Raw genomic sequence first — 18,443 nt, 5'->3', positions numbered from 1 at the left:
GGTGGATGAAACCTGTGTGGAAACATGATGAAGAGAGTGCTCATGACATGTACCTCAAGTCAATTAGGTTCCAAGATAGATTAGCTAGGACTCATAAAGAGAATCTTGAGATAGTGCAAAGTTCTTGATTGATATTACTTCAAATGAACCTCCCTTTTATAGGTGAGGGTACTTATATCCATTTGCTTGCTCACATGTGGGATATCTCCTCCATGCCATGTGGCAGCTTTCCCTTCAAGGAGGATCATCTCTTTGATTGAATAGAAGGAGGAGAGCAAGGAGGCACTGAGGGTTGTAGATGCCGCCAGGCTATGTGGAGGTGGCATTGGAAGGCGAGGCTTGGCGCTGTGGTGCCTTGTAGAGGGTCGTGAGGGTGCTTGGAGCCAAAACGGGTCAGAGGTGCGGGCGGGAGCAGCCGGTGCTGTGGCCAGTGTTAATCCATTCAGGTTGGGAAACTATGGCAAACGACCAACTGGTTGTAGAAGCCTCAATGACTGTCGAAGCATCGGCCCAGAGACATCAATCCATTTAAAATATTGAAACACCAAATTAGAACTACATGCAATGAAACTTTTTATTGGAGTAACTAAGAACTCTTATTGAAAGAGGGATGAATCTTGCGATAGTCTCTAATAATCCATAAGTTTCTTGAAAATTTAAGATTAAAAGATTGGTTGCAAGACTATATTCTTGCCCCTTCATATAACGCGTGCTTTCTTCAAGTCCTCAACTCTCCTCCTCAAAACTCATTTTACGATCAAGGGCTAGGTCCTCTTGCTTTGACATGTTCATCTCTTTCATCTTGCGGTGAAAGAGGATCAAAGTAAGTGGTTATCATGTCCTACATTTGTCATTCTCATTCAATGTATGAGCTTTTGATGTTCCCTTAATGCATTTTTATGTTATTGGGAAAACACTGATTTAGGAGGACGATGATTCAACAAAGGTTTGTCCATGAATAGGAAACACACAAAAAGTTGTATGATTACATAAATATTTTTAAGTCATAAGCACTCATATTTATCTTTAAGTGGAGATGCCAAGGGGGGTGGGTCTTCCTCTGAGTTCACAAAAATCATTGTATGATTGGTTGTATTCTTCTTGACTTGTCAAGGTTGGTTTCTTGTGTCTTATAACTTTAACAAGTCTCCACTGTTCAATTACCATGCATGTTGATAATTTGTGTAGTCAATAATCCAAAAAGTTTTCAAAGATGGTCTGTGAGAAGCACATATAGTTACTTCCTATGGACCATGCAAACTAGCTTGATCTATATTTTGGTGTTGAAGAAGTAGCTCCTATTCTTATGGACCATCTGGATCAACTAGATCCATATAGTCGTGTTGAATTGCTAGCACCTATTCCTCCAGTCATGAGATCTAGATATTGGGAGAGGATTTAGCATCATCGAATTTTCTTCAATAAAGCGCACCCTTTTCTATTCAAGTTGTGAATAACTCCTTCAAATGAGATGATGCACCTAGACTTGTTCCACTTTCTACTAGCATTGGTTTTTATGTTTTGTAGCCATCTTGATATTGATTCTCAATGTCTACTTCTCTTGTACCCTTGAAGTAGCACGTTAACATATCTAAAGGATTGAAAGCACAAACAAAAGATCCAAATGTGGACAATAAGAAACTCAACAAAATGACAAGATGAGGCAACAAAATGATAATGTTTGCCAAAGTGAAGGTGCAAGTATAAAGAACTAAATCCAAAGAAGAGAGTATAGTTACCTCAACAAATGTTCCTCGCTTAACTTCTCATCAATAGATAAAAAGCTTTCACTCTGAGCAAAGAAGATCAAAAAACAAAAAAAATAGGCATGGGATGAATTACTAAAGGGGGAAAGGTAATGATGTGTTCTTTTAAGGTATGATGGTGGGGGAGTGCTTTTAGCTTTTAATTACAAAAAAATGAATGTTTGGGCCTCATACTCCAACAGGGGAATATACAGAGGAGATTCTCAATGCTACAATAATGAGAGACACAAGACGAGAAGAAGAACCGTAACCATGGTACCTAGTTGTATTGCATGAATTGACAATGTGCATACATATAAAGAATCTAAGGCTTAAAATAAGTAAGTTTAAGACCTATGAAACCTGCCTAGAATGCATGTTGCAAAGAGTGGCTAGAACTGCCATTTATAACGCCCTGTTGGGCCAACTTTTTGGTTTATCCATCTGGCTAGATCTGGTTAACTAACATGGCCAACCTGGTCAGCCAACCAATGCTGAGTCTGGTCGGTTGGTTGCTGGCGTTTTAATGCCCCTTTTTTGCTCTGATTGGCCCTAGCCTTGCTGCGCATGAATTGGCCCTAGAGAACCCTGTAGATATGCTTTTGTTGAGATATCGAGCTCCACTCGTGATATGCCAGGGTGATCGTTGTGCATTTATGTCACCGACTTGTTAGCTACAGATGCGGTTGGTACACCGCCCATGAATAATAACTGGATGATAGCTATCTTTATGTACTCTAGTTAGTGGCTCAGTTAGTATGCCACCTAGGTTAGCTAAGTTTGGTTTGAGGCCCACATATAGGGTTCACCTATTCCTTTTGTACTTAGAGAGAGTTATTTTGGCTTTCACAACTAAGAAGAGGAAAACTATTTTCAGCCTCCACCTTTGTGTGTATTTCCCCATTGTGTATGTGAGAGAGTTGCAAGTGAGACTCCTTACTTCTCTCCCACTCTCTTCACATGGTATCAGAGCTCGGTTCGTGGTAAGGAGCTCAAGAAAGAAAACCAAGTTCGTGGTGTCTTGGTAAGAGGATCAGTGTTGCTTCCCTTTTCGAGTTTGGGAGCAAATCTCTGCAGGTAGCATAGCCGAAAAGTGCAGGAGTGGACTGTCTCAGATTGGGATGCCCTTTGCGGTGCGGCGAGAGGGCAATATATTCTACGGGCGAGGGCAAAGCCTTCAGTGATATTATTTTTTTGATTCGAGGCCATTTCGGGGCCCGTTTTGGTGGCGGAAGTTTTCCGCAGGCACTCAGAAAAGTGCCCTGTTTTTGTTGTGCACCATTGTTCTGCTAGTCGGTGAAAAGTTGCCATAGAAATTGCATCTTATGCCTGTGCGCAGAGATATTGGGAGTGACATACTCATTCTTATTGCATGTTCATGCAAAATCGTCACTAGGAAGTGACTATGTGGTCAAATACCACTTTCGTTAGTTTTGCAGATTTGCCCTTGTGAGACATAAGTTGTGATTTTTGCAGTGACAGAATATTTTTGTAGTGTTTTGTAATGGCGTCTGATGCTCTTTCATGGACTGTCACTGAAAAGCTTTACAAAAACAACTTCCAAGCATGGAAGTTTAGAATGACGAACTTCCTTAAGGGAAAAGGCTATTGGGAGTTTATTACTGGAGCTGAACAAGAACCAATTATTCCTAATGTTCCCAATTAACAGGAGTTGCAGGCATTTAAAGGCTGGCATGAGAGAGCCAGAAAAGTTATGTACTGGCTGTCTATCAGTATTTCAGATTCTATGATTGTGCATATTCAGGATGCAAGCGTGGCGAAGGAGGCGTGGGATACTTTGACAAAAATGTATAGCATAAATACGCAAGCCAGGAAAATGCAACTCAAGCAGGAGTTGCATAATGTGCAGAGAGAGAATATGAGCATCAATGACTACCACATGAAGGTGAAGAAGATTGCAGATGCACTTGCTTCCATTGGGCCGCCAATGGAAGATGATGATTTAGTTTCTGTGATCTTGAATGGTCTAGGAAAGGATTATGCATAGTTCCAGACATCCATTGCCATCCGTGAGAATTTTCCTGATTTTGGGGAGTTGATTTCTCTTCTAAGTTTTGAAGAGCAGAGAAATGGTGGTGCATCTTCTTCAGGAGGAACTTCAAAATAAACTGTCTTCTACTCAAATGTTGGAAGAGGTAGAGGTAGAGGTAGAGCAGGCCGATCAAGAGGTTGTGGCAGAAATTAGAATATGCAGCAAATTCAAGAAAACCAATCCTATGGAGGAGGATGTGGTAACCTTAGAGGCAAGGGGAGCCAAAGAGGTCGTGGTGGATGGCAGAGAGGCCAAAATGCAAACAGCAATGTTGAATGCTACTACTGTGGTAAAATGGGTCATATGGTCAAAGTTTGCTATAAAAAGCAGAATGACATCACGACTGGAAAATCGCAGCAAGGCAATGATGCATCCTCTAGTAGACAGGGTGATGACAGAAAGAGCATTTGTTTATGGTGTAGCACATGACCAATTCTGTGACAAGTGCAGAAGAAAGCAATGATGTGTGGTATGTTGACTCAGGTGCGTCAAACCACATGACAGGTCATGCAAAATGGATGTAGGATGCAAGGAAAATGGAAAGACCAGGATTTGTGGAGACTGGTGATGATATTGCACATCCTATTGTGTAGATTGGTAAAATTCCTTTGTCTATGCAGGATGGGAAAAAGAAATACCTGTCTGATGTATTTCATGTCCCAAATATCACCAAGAACCTGGTTTCCGTTGGTCAAATGGTTGAGCAGGGCTTGCAGGTCAGATTTTATCCTCATGGATGCTTTGTTGAGGATATGAAAAATAAAGGCCGCTTGATAGCAAAAAGGAAGAAGAAGGACAGGATGTTTACGTTGGATGCGGACATGCCTGAAGTGAGTGCAGTAATGTTTGCACATGAGACTGGTGTAGTTGCAGATATTGATATCTGGCATAAATGCATTGGTCATGTTAATGTACATCGACTTAAATTAATGTAGGCCCAAAATATTGTTGCAGGATTGCCTAAGTTCAAGGTTGCAGAAATGCATAAGGTACGTGAAGCCTGTCAATTTGGAAAACAGGCAAGGAAACCATTTCCTAGACATGTTCAAGAGAGTAAGAGGCCATTGGAATTAATCCACTTTGATGTGTGGACTACTAAAGCTGCATCTATTGAACAGAGTTTGAAACTTACAAAAGATTCAAAAAAGCCTACAGTCAATGATAGATACTACAGGCAGCTCATCGAATCTCTTATATATCTGACTATGATATGACTAGATATTTGTTATGTAGTAAGTTCACTAGCACAGTTTATGGCAAATTCAAAACAATCTCACTGAAATGCAGCCAAAAGAGTCTTGAGATACATCAGAGGTACAAGACAGTTTGGGATAGAATATAGAGGAAGTCATCCACGGTTGCATGGATATTGTGACAATGATGACTATGCTAGAGATCATGAGACCAAGAGATTGACACAGGGATATGCATTTTTCCTTGGTCAAGGTGCTATATCATGGTTGTCAAACAAACAACCAACTTTTTATTTGTCTTTGACTAAAAAACAGAATATAGAGTACTCACTATAGGTGCATGTGAAGCGATATGGCTCAGAAGACTATTGTCAAAAACAGGTTACTTTGATGAATCAAAGCCAACAACAATATACTATGATAATCAATCGGCTCAAGCATTGGCCAAGAATCCAGTATATCACTCCAGGACAAAGCACATTGATGTCAGAGAGCACTTCATCAAAGAAAGACTGTTACTTGGTGACATCACACTGCAGCGTTGTGATAGCAATGAGAATGTTGCAGACATCTTTACCAAACCACTCGGTAAAGAGCTTTTCGAGAAACACCGACAAGCTCTTGGTTTGACGCAGAGGAAGGACATTCCCATTAAAGGGGTGTGATGGAATGTAATGCTCAATCCTTCTTCGATTCCCCAGAATCATCATCTGAGGGAAGGCCTACTTCATGATGTTGATCTTGAGGGAAGGTGTTGAGAGACCACGCTCAACATCATGTGATTACATGTGCATAGCACTAACACATATAGAGTGCTATAAAGGAAAGAGTTAGATGCCCTAATCCTAACCCTAAATGGGTTGTATATATTCTACATTTACAACTAAATCTAGTGTAAAATTAGTCATTTGTGGTGTGCTCTATAGCTGTGCCCTCGCTCCTCATCTCCACTCTTCTCCTCTCCCATCTTCATATTTTGTCAACATAAGGGATTTTTAAATTAAAAAGTGAAACTTTTCATACATAAGGGATACTTTCATCATCTTAAAATTTACAAAGGGGATGTATGTAGGTCATAAAAATGCATAGGTTGGGGGGTTTTCAATACCCCATGATCGCACGTGCTATATGGGGTGTTTATATAGTGGAGAATTATAAAACTTAATCTCATCCTATGTGGAGGGGTCATAATGGAGGGTCCAGTGGTTTTGGTAAGCTAGAGGTGGTTTTGCAAGCAATAAAGATGGAGGAGTAAAAAAACGTTCACTAATCTATAAATATATACTAGTCAGCCTAGAGTTACACATGATTGGTGGTTGGCTTGGTGGCACGGGCCCAAGGGTGGGGACAAAGAGTTCACGGGTTCCAATCTTGACAGGCACATTGAATTTTTAGATAGAGGTGGCGGGTTTGGTGGGTGCCTAAGGTGGCAGCTGCATGGCCGCTTGTCCACGTGGCAAGCCTACATGAGGCGCGGCCTGCTCTGTCCACTGTACCACCTTCTCACTCATGGGAGCCAGCCCACTTGCATCCCCCCCTTTTTGACTTTTTGGGCAAGCCATAAATGCACCCTCTCCCTACATTTTGAATTTTGGGGACACATGGTAGCACACGGTTCTCCCTCCCTACCCTTGGTGGTTTTCTTCCCCAAATCCATGGTAGTCCTTCCCCCTTTTTCAAATCAAAACCACTTTTTTCAAATGGAAACAACCTATGACCTAAGCATAGTAAATGCCACATGCCACCTTCACATACCATTGCCCCACACCTTCTAGCGCTCTGATTGGTACACCTCAAATCCCTCTCTAATCCCTTGAAATTAGTAAGCACGAATTGGAGGCCCTTTTGAGACCCCAAATCCCCCCTAATGTGAATGTGCTTTCGTTAGCTAAATCACTCCTAAAAACATGCACCTCTTATTTATGCCTATGGTGTACAAGTCTCTCTCTCTCTCTCTCTCTCTCTCTCTCTCTCTCTTGTTGGTTTTTAGGTTACTTTCAAATGCAAGTATGAATCATGGGAAAAACTCATGCATCGTAACCTTTCATTTTTGGCACACTTATACTCTTATTTGATTAAGGCAAGCTAAATGAATGTTTGCTTCATGCCATACAAATGTGCTTTGAATTCTTCACCCACATTGTAATGAAGTTCATCCCAATTCTAATGTAGGTGACACATCTCTATTTCTTTATTGATCGTGACGTTGCTTGTAGAGAGCATTGTTGAACTAAGTAACATCAATCAAGCATTCATTACTACACACTCCCATCGTCCAATGACAAAAGGCATCCATTAGCAACTTATTTAGATTCCCACCAATAGACCACAAATCTAAAAATGTTGCAATGCCCTCGAGCGATAATAATGTAATCCTACGATGTGGGATCAACCTAGGATCAACGTATTTTTTTTCTAATATTGCAAAACTCTTGGAAAATTTTGTATATACAAGGGAACTTTGCATTTGCTTGGAAAAAGTTTCAAAACTTTATTGCAAGAAAGAAATCTAAAAAGGGTTTTAATATGACATCTTTAACCCTATTTTTAACACCCCTGGTCAAAAATTGATCCCTATAGTATAAATCCATCCCATGTAGGCTATAACCACCCCAAGTTGGTTGGGGTGACATAAACCACGACATTATGGAAAATTCTTTCGTGTCCTACAGAAAAGCTACAAATCTATGAGATACCTACTAAACTTATTGGTTGAAAAGCCTATGACACTATTTGCTTCCCATTACATGATATAGAGGCTTATAGCATTAGCACATTATTGGCCATAACAAGGGCCTCAAAAAATTCAAATCAACAAATACGTATAGAAAAGTAGAGCATCACCTCAATCATCCCGCATTATTGTTCTAGAGGCCATGCCTGTTCAAATCATTAAGTGAAACACTTTATAATTCTCTCTCTCTCTCTCTCACACACATAGACACACACACACACACACACCCACCCACACACGCACGGACGTAGAGAGAAAGAGAGAGAGAGAGAGAGAGAGAGAGAGAGAGAGGTTTTAGGTGGACAAATGCAGAAAAAAGTTATAAAATTTAAAAGTATGGGAATAGGGCTATATCGTTGCGGGATATCATGGGCAAGAAAATGAAGGTATGGAAGGTTTAGGTGAGGGGGGAGGACAAGGGGTTGCATGATGCGGCAGAGGTGCCTGTAATAGCGTGACGTAAAGTGTTCGGGTTCTAGCAACTAGAATAGTGCTTAGGAGGGCACCTTGCACACACACTCCTACCAATATAAGATACGTAGCAAAGAAGCATTGCCCGCCCTCGCACCACTTCATACTATTGTTGTCACTTCCATGGTGGCAATGTTGTTGCTTCTCAGCCTCCATGTCATAGATGACCCCTGCCACCGCCCCAGATAACACCATAGAGCCTGCAGGATTGGCTATCGTAAGAAAGTTGTAAAGAATCCCAAAGTTCTTCAACCCAAAAAGCTCAGATGCTGTTGCTGGCACTATGGACCAATGGGCCCCATAGCCTAACCCCACTAGCACACACCCCACATACAATGATCCTGGCCAACCTGTAGCAAATACCAATAGCCCTGTCGCCATCACCAACTGTGCCACTAGCATGACCGCTGGCCTTGGAAATGCATGCCCCCTGTGCCCACATGCACACACATTATTTATACTCATCCTTTGCACTCACATCATTAAGGGCATTTGAACCTAACACAATAAAGCAAATCCTTTAACCAAAGATTGGTCTTTAATGCCTAAAACAAACGACTTGTCAAATAAATGTGAGGCTTAAAGAAAGACTCTTATTATCACTAATGTTAAACATAAATGTTTGTAAGAAACATGAAACTCTTGGAAATTCACACAACTACAAGTTAAAGCACTCCAACCTAAGCATGTGATGACCATAAAACCTTTTGGCTTACAAACAAATACCCTTTTTGCAAAAGCTTAAGAAAGGATGGGATCTTGTGTGCCAATGTTGTAGTAAGTGGATGCAGAAATCATAGTGAATTGATAGTATGAAAGGGATTCTATTAAATTGTCAATGCACGGGGGTGGAGTGCTACATGGACAAACTTTTTTTTACAAATCCCCCACCCCACTCCACATGGCCAACTACGAGGGGCCAATCGCTTGTCGCTTATGCTAATAGACAAAGAAGGAGCTTCTCAAAGGAGTCAAATGCTCATGACCTAGGCGCACAACCAGACCACTTCAACGGCACGTACATTGACAAACCTCATAGGTCAGTCAAGATGACACGGGTTGTGCTTCCTAGCATTTTGCATAATGTGAAATCAAAATCTGTAATGCTTGAAAATTTTTCATGCAAACCCAATGAGTTCTTGAAACGATCAACAATATGCAATCCACAAACTCTAAGAATGTTACGTTTCCAGGCATCTCGAATCTACACTTGGGGAGCACTTGGGTCAGAGGCTGTTGATCCTCCAAAGCACGTCAAGAGATTGCACCCTTATAATGAAAACAATTTGTCTGCATGTGGTTGCTCAACCGTGTCACGATAAACCGTGCAGATACAAAGAGCAAAAAGAGCAAAGAAAGGAGCAGACGGCTCTAAATGAATTAACTCAGCTGCTTCTCATGTCAGTAGTTACTCCTCAACTAAGTCGTCATCATCTCATCCAAGAGGCTGTCTCCATACCATCTCTAGCTGCGATGCAGGCCCCTCTTTGCATGAGGCTTGTCAGAGGCCTTCCAAACCTTGGAGATCATACCCATACAAAACTTATAAAATTGCCAAAACCGGTTCATAGCCCGTGGAAATACAATTGGCCGCTCTAGCCCCCCTCACTGCACGTAGCAGATATTCTGCCCCCATTTGCAAATTGCCGATTTTGCATCTTATGTAGGAGGTCTAAGGGATAACCCTAGGCACCCCGCAAAATCCCTTCTGAAGCTGGTGTGGCCGGTTGTAGAGCTGCTGGCAGGATGCTTTGGGGACGGCCCCATTAAATGCAACCCTCCCTAGGGAGCTAGTGTGGAGGGCCTATGGGGAAGGCCTCTAAGCCGTTGGCATCCTAGCTACAATTTACTGAAAGTGGCGGTTTTTAGGACTTAATCAAATAATTTACTTCGAACTTTTGCCCTTAATGGATACTATTATATTGAAATCTAGAACGACATACTATTTGAGTAGGATCTTCAAACTTGTAAAGTAGGTGCGCCTCAGAGGTAGCTAGCTATCACCTACGACGAGCAGCTAGAAAATATACAAGGTGGTTCACGTAGAGTTCTATCTAAACAGTCATAGCTTGTAGAGTAGCTGCGCCTCAAAGTCACCTAGTTATTCCCTACAATGAGCAGCTAGAAAATATACATTAAGGTAGCTCGTGTAGAGTTCTATCTAAATATTCATAACTAGCAAGAAGTCCCTACATTGGTTTAAGAAGAGTTGTATTTAAACATGAACGTGTATTAGGTAGGCCTTACTCATGATGTTGATTTGAAAGGGAATTCTCCCTATCTATCCATTCGAACTTTCTATCGATGTTAAGTGCCTTTTCTCTACACACTCTCCCTCTTTCCCCAAATTCCTCCACCAACCTCTCTATCTTCTCCACAAATTGATCGGCCAAGCTCTCTCTCTCTCTCTCTCTCACACACAAATTCCTCCGCCAACCTTCTCGATAGGCATTATGAATCCCTTCTTCGAATGCTTGGAATTGGAAGATACTAAAATCAGCACTCCAAGCAACATGCATCGAGTTTTACAACTGACGTGGCAACACTTTCGGACTTGGAAGGTGCTCATAGAGTTATAAGCTACAACGAGCAGCCACGTAGTACTACAAGGTGCTGAGCTAGTTATTAGCTACATAGTACTACTACAAGGCGGTTGACGACAAGGTGGTTCAACTCGACTTGTATCGAAACATTCACGTGTTGCGAGGGATTTGTTTCGGATGATTGAAACTGCAAGGTCGTAAATATTCACGTGTTGCTGGGTAGGATTTGTTTCGGATGATTGAAACTGCAAGGTCGTAAAATCATGCAGCCTGTGGGTCAAGCTGCAACAGGCCGGGCTGCATGATCAAGGTCGTAAAATCAACAGTCTAAACGAATCGAGTTTTACAACTAACCTGGCAACAATTTCGGAGCTGTAACCGCCTGCAAGCCGCCCAAGAAAATTCCAGACGCTGATGAGAGAGACGAAGATGTGGGCACTATTGTATCCCTGAGCCTGGCTCATCTGTCCCAAGTTATCGATCACCGTCAGCCCCGATCCTGCTCCACAATACAGTGAGAAGAATAGAAGCCAGAAATCTGCCTTTACCAACGCTTCCATCAATGTGAAATCCTCTCCCCTATGCGGTTTCTGCCTCTTCTTCACCTTTACTGCCCCTTCAATCCCACAACGCCACCTTTCCAGCCTTTCCTTCCCTCTTTCTCCTACTTTATCGTTTTCTTCCCTTCTGTCATGCTTGCTCCCACTCCACCCTGAATTCGATCTCACCATTTCCTCCTCCTCCTGCCTTTCTTCACTTGCAATCTCTCCCACCTCATTTCCTTGTTCCTCCCCAAGATGTTCCTGCACAAGTGCAACTTTCAAGCTTTCTTCTTCTTCGACTATTAGAACGCCCTTCTTCCAGTTAGGTCTGGCTACCAAAGAATTAGAATGAGCTCCCTTTTCTTTACTTGATTCGATGACTGCTGCTGAGGTGAAGGCTGTGACGAGCGGAAGCAACAGGAAGGCAAGCAACCCTGCTACGAAAATGATACTCCACTTATCACTAATCGGAACCAAATCTTGTAGCAACATTACTCCCATCACATAGGCAGCCAGCACTACACAAACGCTATGAACAAAGTTGAAGTTCCTAGATTCAGACCCGTCCTTTACATGCGTTAACTCTGTAGGCCTTATAATAAACATGACAGCCAAGGCAATCAGAGAAGGTCCGACAGCCACGATGAAGATGAACGACGCTTGGTCTGGTGCAAAGAATGCAGCGTATATTTGAGTGAATATGGCACCAGATAGCCCTGCGAAGGCTTTCAGGATACCGACGACCGGGCCTCTATCGCGAGGAAAACTTCGAACGGATGAGAGGAGAGCTGCGGTGTTGAAGTAAGTTTCTCCATTTGCCCCAATGCAGATCAAGGCGCACATCTGCTCGAACAATGCCAAAAATCTGCCAGAATTATGTATTTGAGGCTCGAAGACAGCTCTCTCGATCAGCTCTCTCTCTCTCTCTCTCTCTCTCTCTCTCTCTCAAAGTGAGACACACACTACTTCGGTCTGATTTCACTCCTTCCGTCTAAATCAGAGCGACAGCCCATCCTGCTGTATGTTTTGCAAAGAAAAGAAATTTCCGTTGATGTGCTATAAGATTAATGGTTTTATAATTTGAGAGTTTTGTGAAGTTTCCGCTCGAGCGAAAAAGATGAATGGACTAAAATAAAAGCAAGCAAACTTATCCTAATACAGATTATGCAAATGCAATGTTGTTTCAAAACGGAAATTCAGACTTACCGCCCACAACGATACATGCCGAAGCTTTCCTGTTACAATCAGCCAAAGTCCGCCATACCCCAGAAAATTCTTAGCAGCACCAACAAGAATCAAACCCCATGTTGGAAGCACTTCGCAGAGTGTCCCTGCAATAAGTCCTACGCTGTCGCCAATGTCCTTGGCCACCCCCAAAGTGTTGATTTCTTTCTGATTGTAATGCAAGGACCGCTTGATAACATGGGAATAGGTGCCAAACGCATAACCTACACCTGCACAGGCCTGAAGCCATATCGAAGCTACTAAGACGAACCATTTGTTATTCCACACCCTTGCCCAGCTCATTACCATCTTCAATACAGTGACAAGCTTTGGCGCCCTATATTTAACATCGACAGTCCTGTCCCCGCCAGGACGGAAAATGAGCAGCAGATGTTCGATCAACAGCATAAACTAGGTGGATTCCATGGTTACGCACCTCAAAATAACTAGAAAACTTGCCCATCGACAATCTAAGAAAACAACACTCTTAGGCGACGATATTCAACCTGCTAATTTGAGAGCACAGCATAGTACTCAACAGCTGTCGCCCGAAGTATCTTTGTTTTCCAAATCGCCCTTACTACAGCAATGGGATATCAGCACATGTCCTAGTATTACAACGCCCCTCCGTCTGAGCACCGCTGTCGCGCACCTCCATTCGCCCTCATGAGATCGGAGAGCAAAGCTCCACGCTCAAATATCATAGGTTGATAATGTTACGCCATGATTTGTATATTAAAGAGAGGCGTTTTGCATAAACTCACACATATTAATGTCAAGGATATATCTTTACTTCATATCCTTCTATTCTATTCTATATGGAGACTATTACGAGACCTGCTAGGCGGAGAGGCTATGGAGGTTAGGAAAGTGGCTCGGGGAGAATTCTAGAGGTTCGAGGAGAAATTTTGGAGGTTTGGAGAGAGACACGTCACATGGAGTGGAGAGAGGAGACAGCTTGCATGAGAGTGCCACGTGGTGGAAGGGCAGAGAGTGTTGCCTAGGGCCAAAAGCCACATGCGTGCCATGTGGCATAGCGCAAGCGAAAGGGCAAATTGAATAGAGCCAGAATCTGACATGCACGCCACGTGGCACAATGAGCATAGGCACAAAGTCGCCGACTCATGCGAGCCTGTGAGATCGTGGGAGTGCGCACTACCTTGAATGCCTTCAATGTGAGGGCGCGGGGGACATGCCTCTTTGAAGTGACAGTTGAGAAACATAGGAGAGGCTGCGGGAGTTAGTGAGATAGAGATATAGTGAGAGATATAGTAGACCAAGCAGAGAGTGAATAGGGGGATAGAGAGAGAAGGGGAAGAGAGAATATATCATATATCTTATTATATATAAAAATATAAAATATATTATATTCAAATAAATACATACATATATATATATATATATATAGAGAGAGAGAGAGAGAGAGAGAGAGAGAGAGAGAGAGAGAGGCAGGGAGGGAGGTAGGGAGGGAGGGAGGGAGAGAGAGAGAGAGAGAAAGAGAGAGAGAGACCTCCAATCATTACGGTGGCTCGGAATACTTTTGCCCTCAGTCGTGGTCCCAAAATGGCCCCGAAAATAGTTTTGTGATTCCTACACCCAAGTAAATGTTGGCCCATCTCTCTCTTCGAAAGGTTACTTATTTCAACGTTTGTATGCGTGTAAATTTTCAAATCAAATCCCAAATTCCAATGGATCCTTAACAGTGTCTTTATTTGGAAATTTCATATTTTATACCAATACTCTCTCTCTATGTATATGTATCACATGACCTATCTACGATGGGTTAGAGTCCCGCTTGGTTGGGTCTCAAGGTTGGGATCCTTGAGTTCCCTTGAGTTCAAGCATAAAATTTCACGTTTTAATTTTCAAATCTTTTCATTTGAATGTTGTTTACAAAATTTTCAAATTGGAATTTTAGCATTGCCTTTAGCTGGGGAAAATAATTTCGGTAACATTTCATCTCTCTCTCTCTCTCTCTCTCTATATATATATATATATATATATATGTATGTATGTATGTATGTATGTATGTATGTATGTATGTATGTATGTATGTATGTATGTATGTATGTATGTACGTATATGTATATATATATGTATGTATGTATATGTATATATATATATGTATGTATATGTATATATATATATATATATGAAAGTTTACAAATATGAACGTTTGTATGCTTGAAAATTGTCAAACCAAATCCCAATGAAGCCCTAGCAGTGCCTTTATTTGGGAAATTTTATACCAATACTCTCTCTCTCTATATATATATATACATGTGTGTGTGTGTGTGTGTGTGTGTGTGTGTGTGGAAATCACCTACTATATATGCTGATATCTTATACCAACAACATCACAAAAGAACTTTTTTAAACACAACAAACATACTAATATCTAAATGCAAGCGAGATACTTTAACAAAAAATGTGTTCTATGAATAAGTGTACTTAAAATGATACATCCGAGAGCAATGCATGAATATGCAGGATATAATATGTGCATAAGCTTCCTAGAGACAAAACCCAAGAAAAACCCCAAAGCCCACATAGTCCCTGTATCCCGAAAAGAACATAGAGGTGCTATGATTCCAGCAACTCCTTGGGGAACCACACCACAAGATCGTAAGTGTATCCATCCCCCGAAAAGTACGTCACATATATGAGCAGGAAGACAAAGGAACAGAGCCATATATGAGGTCTACCCATAAATGGGCAACAAAATGAATGGTCCTAATCAAAAAATCCTACGTCTATTTACTACAGTCCCATGTGGGAGTCGTTCACCGTTGTAATCTAGAGTCTCAAGTTAAAGAATTACAAGTGCCAAACCAAAAGACTTATGCAACTCTTTAGTGTAGGAGAATGGATAAGGCATAAACATTGATACATGTAATCTCCATTTTGCCCACGAAAGAAAGCATTCCATCCTACAGGCTCTTCGTATCCCAAGAAACACATAGAGACCCTTTGAGGTCCATTGGCCCCCACAACTTACTAAGGAAGGATATGATAGTATCCTTGATGCATGTATCCCCCAAAGACATAACCTTGGACTTGGAGTTCCAACAAAAAATTCAAATTGGGAATGAATCTATAAGAAACAATAATGTCAATTTTACACACTAATACGTAGCTGAAATCAATCTCACTTATTGTTGCGAAAAAAGTAAAGCCACAAAAAGGATAGTTTATTCACCCAAGATAAGATGCCAACTCTAGCAAGTCAACCAATAATTGTGGTATCATTGGAGATGACCAATACCTAGCACCTGTATGTTTCTAAATATCAACATCATATGTATATTATTAATAGGTTAGATTAACATTTAGCTATTAAACAAACATGCACCTGTGATATTAACCACTGAGTCGGTGGTGAATGCAAATGATTCATCCATCCTACCATATTGCAATAAAGATGCATCATGTTAAAGTATATACAAGGGAGAAAACCATTGGAATCGCCAAACCATAATATTTAGAGAATAATATACTATGCACTTTATAATATGACAAAGGCAATATGAATGGAATTTGGTCACCAAAGAAAGTCTCAAGTATCTAGATTCACCCTAAAATGGAAGAAGTTGGAAAAGTGCAATTTGTGCATGTGCAAAGATATTTATAAGCATGCCAAAGGTCATTGCATTTAATAATACACATCATCAAACCCAATAGCGTGCCCTTTGGCTTATTTGTGTTTTGAAGCATTTTAGGTCACATTTCACTTGTTTGGGACATCCAATTCTGTTGATGTGTATCGTTGGAGGGGGAAACACTGGTGGTTGAAATTTTTATATTCCTGCGAATTTTGAATTTTCACACCTCTTGCCCATCAAATCTTGGAAGATTTAAGTACCTACAACCTAACCCCTCCCTACAAACGCCCTGCAATTTGCACGCACCTCGACGTGGCCTTATGCAGACTTTGGTTTGCCATTGTCTTCTTTCGAGTAAGTTGTCTTCTATTCTTTGATTGCCTCACCAGCTAGCTTCTCTGGGTGTATTCTGGACTGATCGTGGCCATGGCATCAATGGCAACATGTAGCTCTCCATGGCTTGCAAGAGAAGCAGACAGAGGCTCCAAGTCAGGAAAGCCAAAAAGCCATGCCAAGGCACAAGGAATAGAATGCGGGTCAAGGAAAGCGCTGGCATGGTATCGAATCGGCAACGGAAGACACTTTTGCGACATCTGCGAAGGGAGAAACAAAGAGAACAAAGAAGACTCCTTGTAGACTAGTAGCAAGAAGCGGTTGCAGATGCACGCATTCGATCATTGCCATTAGAGCAAAGAACACGAGTTGTGGTGTCACAATTGGTGGGAGCATTTGAGGCAACAACATCAGGCCATTCAGGTGATTACCTGTCTCGAGTCTTCACAAGCTTTAGCCTGCACCCTAAAGTTTGTAGAGTAACAACCCTACCAACACCTCGGGAGATGCATCCCCAAGAGGCGATGCTCTCTAACTTGAGAAATGGCCTACAGAAAGTGAAAGGGGTGCATAGCTTAGATCAACTAGCTGCAAAGAGGGTGACATTAGCTATGTTGGTGTCCCCTGAAACAAAGGAGAAACGGCTTGGGTGCACAATGTCAAAGATGTTGTCAATCAAAAGGACCAACATGGCTCTAGCGGTTAAACGTAGAGCAGAAGCAATGCACGATCATCCCGATCCAAGAAGTATGTGGGCTTCAACAGAACACAAGAAAAGGAGAAACAGCCTAAGTGCGGAAGTCATTGCTACAATGACGACGTTTTAGCACGAAAATATAAGAGTTTCTCCAAATAGATAGGACATCTGCAAGAAGTAGACGGGATGAAAGGTGTTTGAGGAGCACATCATACACATGCTAGATACAACGCAGGTCAGTGGTGCCTAAACTAGCTCGGTGGTTGTTTGTGATTGAGCTTTGGGATAGTTTACTTGTTTCTTTTCTCAAACTAGGCTTGGACTAAATGTGATTGTCCTAAACTAGCCCGATGGTTGGAACATCATGCAACCGTAGGTTGGTTCAGCTCAATCGCCAATGATGTGATTGTCCTGAACCAGCATGGTTAAATAGACATTAGTTGTTGCCCAGCCCAGTGGCATGGTTGAGCAAAAAATAATAGCAATATATTTTGCAATATATTGTTATTTTACTAAACCAGCCCGATGGTTGGAACATCATGCAACCGTGGCTGCTTCAGCTCAATCACCAGTTATATGATTGTCCTGAACTAGCGTGGTTGAATAGAAATTTGTTATTGACCAGCCTGGTGGTTGAAATTATTGTGTTTCTTAGTACTTAAATTCATTAAATTTAATTTCATGCTATTCGGATCATATACCACTGTTAAATTATGGAATTCAGAAACGAAAAATAATATATTGTTATTTTCTAATGGTGAAATTTAGAAATGAAAAGAAATATGTGGGGGTTAAAGGTCACTGTGCCTTTAGCCCGGTTATGTACAATACTCAAACACATATATAAATGAATGAAAAAGAAGATTAGGGGGTTCTGCACCCACTAAAACTTGTGTGGCTCTTTGTTTCTCTCTCTCCCTCTTCCGTTCTTGCTTTCATTGAGAGCACTCTCAACTGATATCAGAGCCCGGGTGATCTAGCTGAGCGTGCGTGAATGCCTGGAAGCTCAGCAACTCTGTGGGAGGAAGGAGAAGCTCTGTGGGAAGCTTTGTGGGTGACTTTACTTGCATTCAAGTGTGTAGAGACCTTGGAGGAACCTTTGGAAAAGTCACTTTGGCTTTGCGGAGTGGTTTTGAGAGCATGTTAAGTGTTTTCAAATAAAAAAGTCGTTTTTTGAGCTTTTCCCTATTCCGTTCGATGACAGAGGCTCCGTATTGACTTGTAGAGGCAACTATTGCTTGCTTTTGGTGTCCACTTCACTTTAGGAGCTTGGAAACACCTTCATTCTTGAATCTGGGATCATTTC

General features: G+C 41.7%; 1 protein-coding gene across 1 annotated transcript; it reads right to left on the bottom strand.

Annotated features, from left to right (window-relative positions):
* Positions 1–8,091: 8,091 nt before the first annotated feature.
* On the bottom strand, positions 8,092–12,808 carry LOC147897837 (protein NUCLEAR FUSION DEFECTIVE 4-like). The gene is made up of 4 exons (XM_087380130.1): positions 12,488–12,808; positions 11,650–12,124; positions 11,094–11,580; positions 8,092–8,626 (listed from the first exon to the last, which is right to left on the bottom strand). Exons 1-4 carry the CDS (start codon positions 12,806–12,808, stop codon positions 8,092–8,094), a joined length of 1,818 nt encoding a protein of 605 aa, XP_087236256.1.
* Between the last annotated feature and the right edge of the window lie 5,635 nt (positions 12,809–18,443).

This window comes from Dipteris shenzhenensis, chromosome 10 (genome assembly GCF_047967505.1).
Source record: "Dipteris shenzhenensis isolate YYH24624 ecotype China chromosome 10, Dip_SZ_1.0, whole genome shotgun sequence".
Lineage (NCBI taxonomy): Eukaryota > Viridiplantae > Streptophyta > Polypodiopsida > Gleicheniales > Dipteridaceae > Dipteris > Dipteris shenzhenensis.
This window is presented reverse-complemented; position numbering and strand designations above follow the sequence as displayed.

What these genes read in the sequence shown, in the direction of transcription:
- LOC147897837 (XM_087380130.1), bottom strand. Translation starts at nt 12,808, where the DNA reads ATGAGCTGGGCAAGGGTGTGGAATAACAAATGGTTCGTCTTAGTAGCT. An exon ending in GGCATGTATCGTTGTGGGCG is followed by an intron (nt 12,125 to 12,487) that starts GTAAGTCTGAAT and finishes TTGTTCGAGCAG; the next exon opens with ATGTGCGCCTTGATCTGCAT. An exon ending in AGCTCCGAAATTGTTGCCAG is followed by an intron (nt 8,627 to 11,093) that starts GTTAGTTGTAAA and finishes ATGTGGGCACAG; the next exon opens with GGGGCATGCATTTCCAAGGC.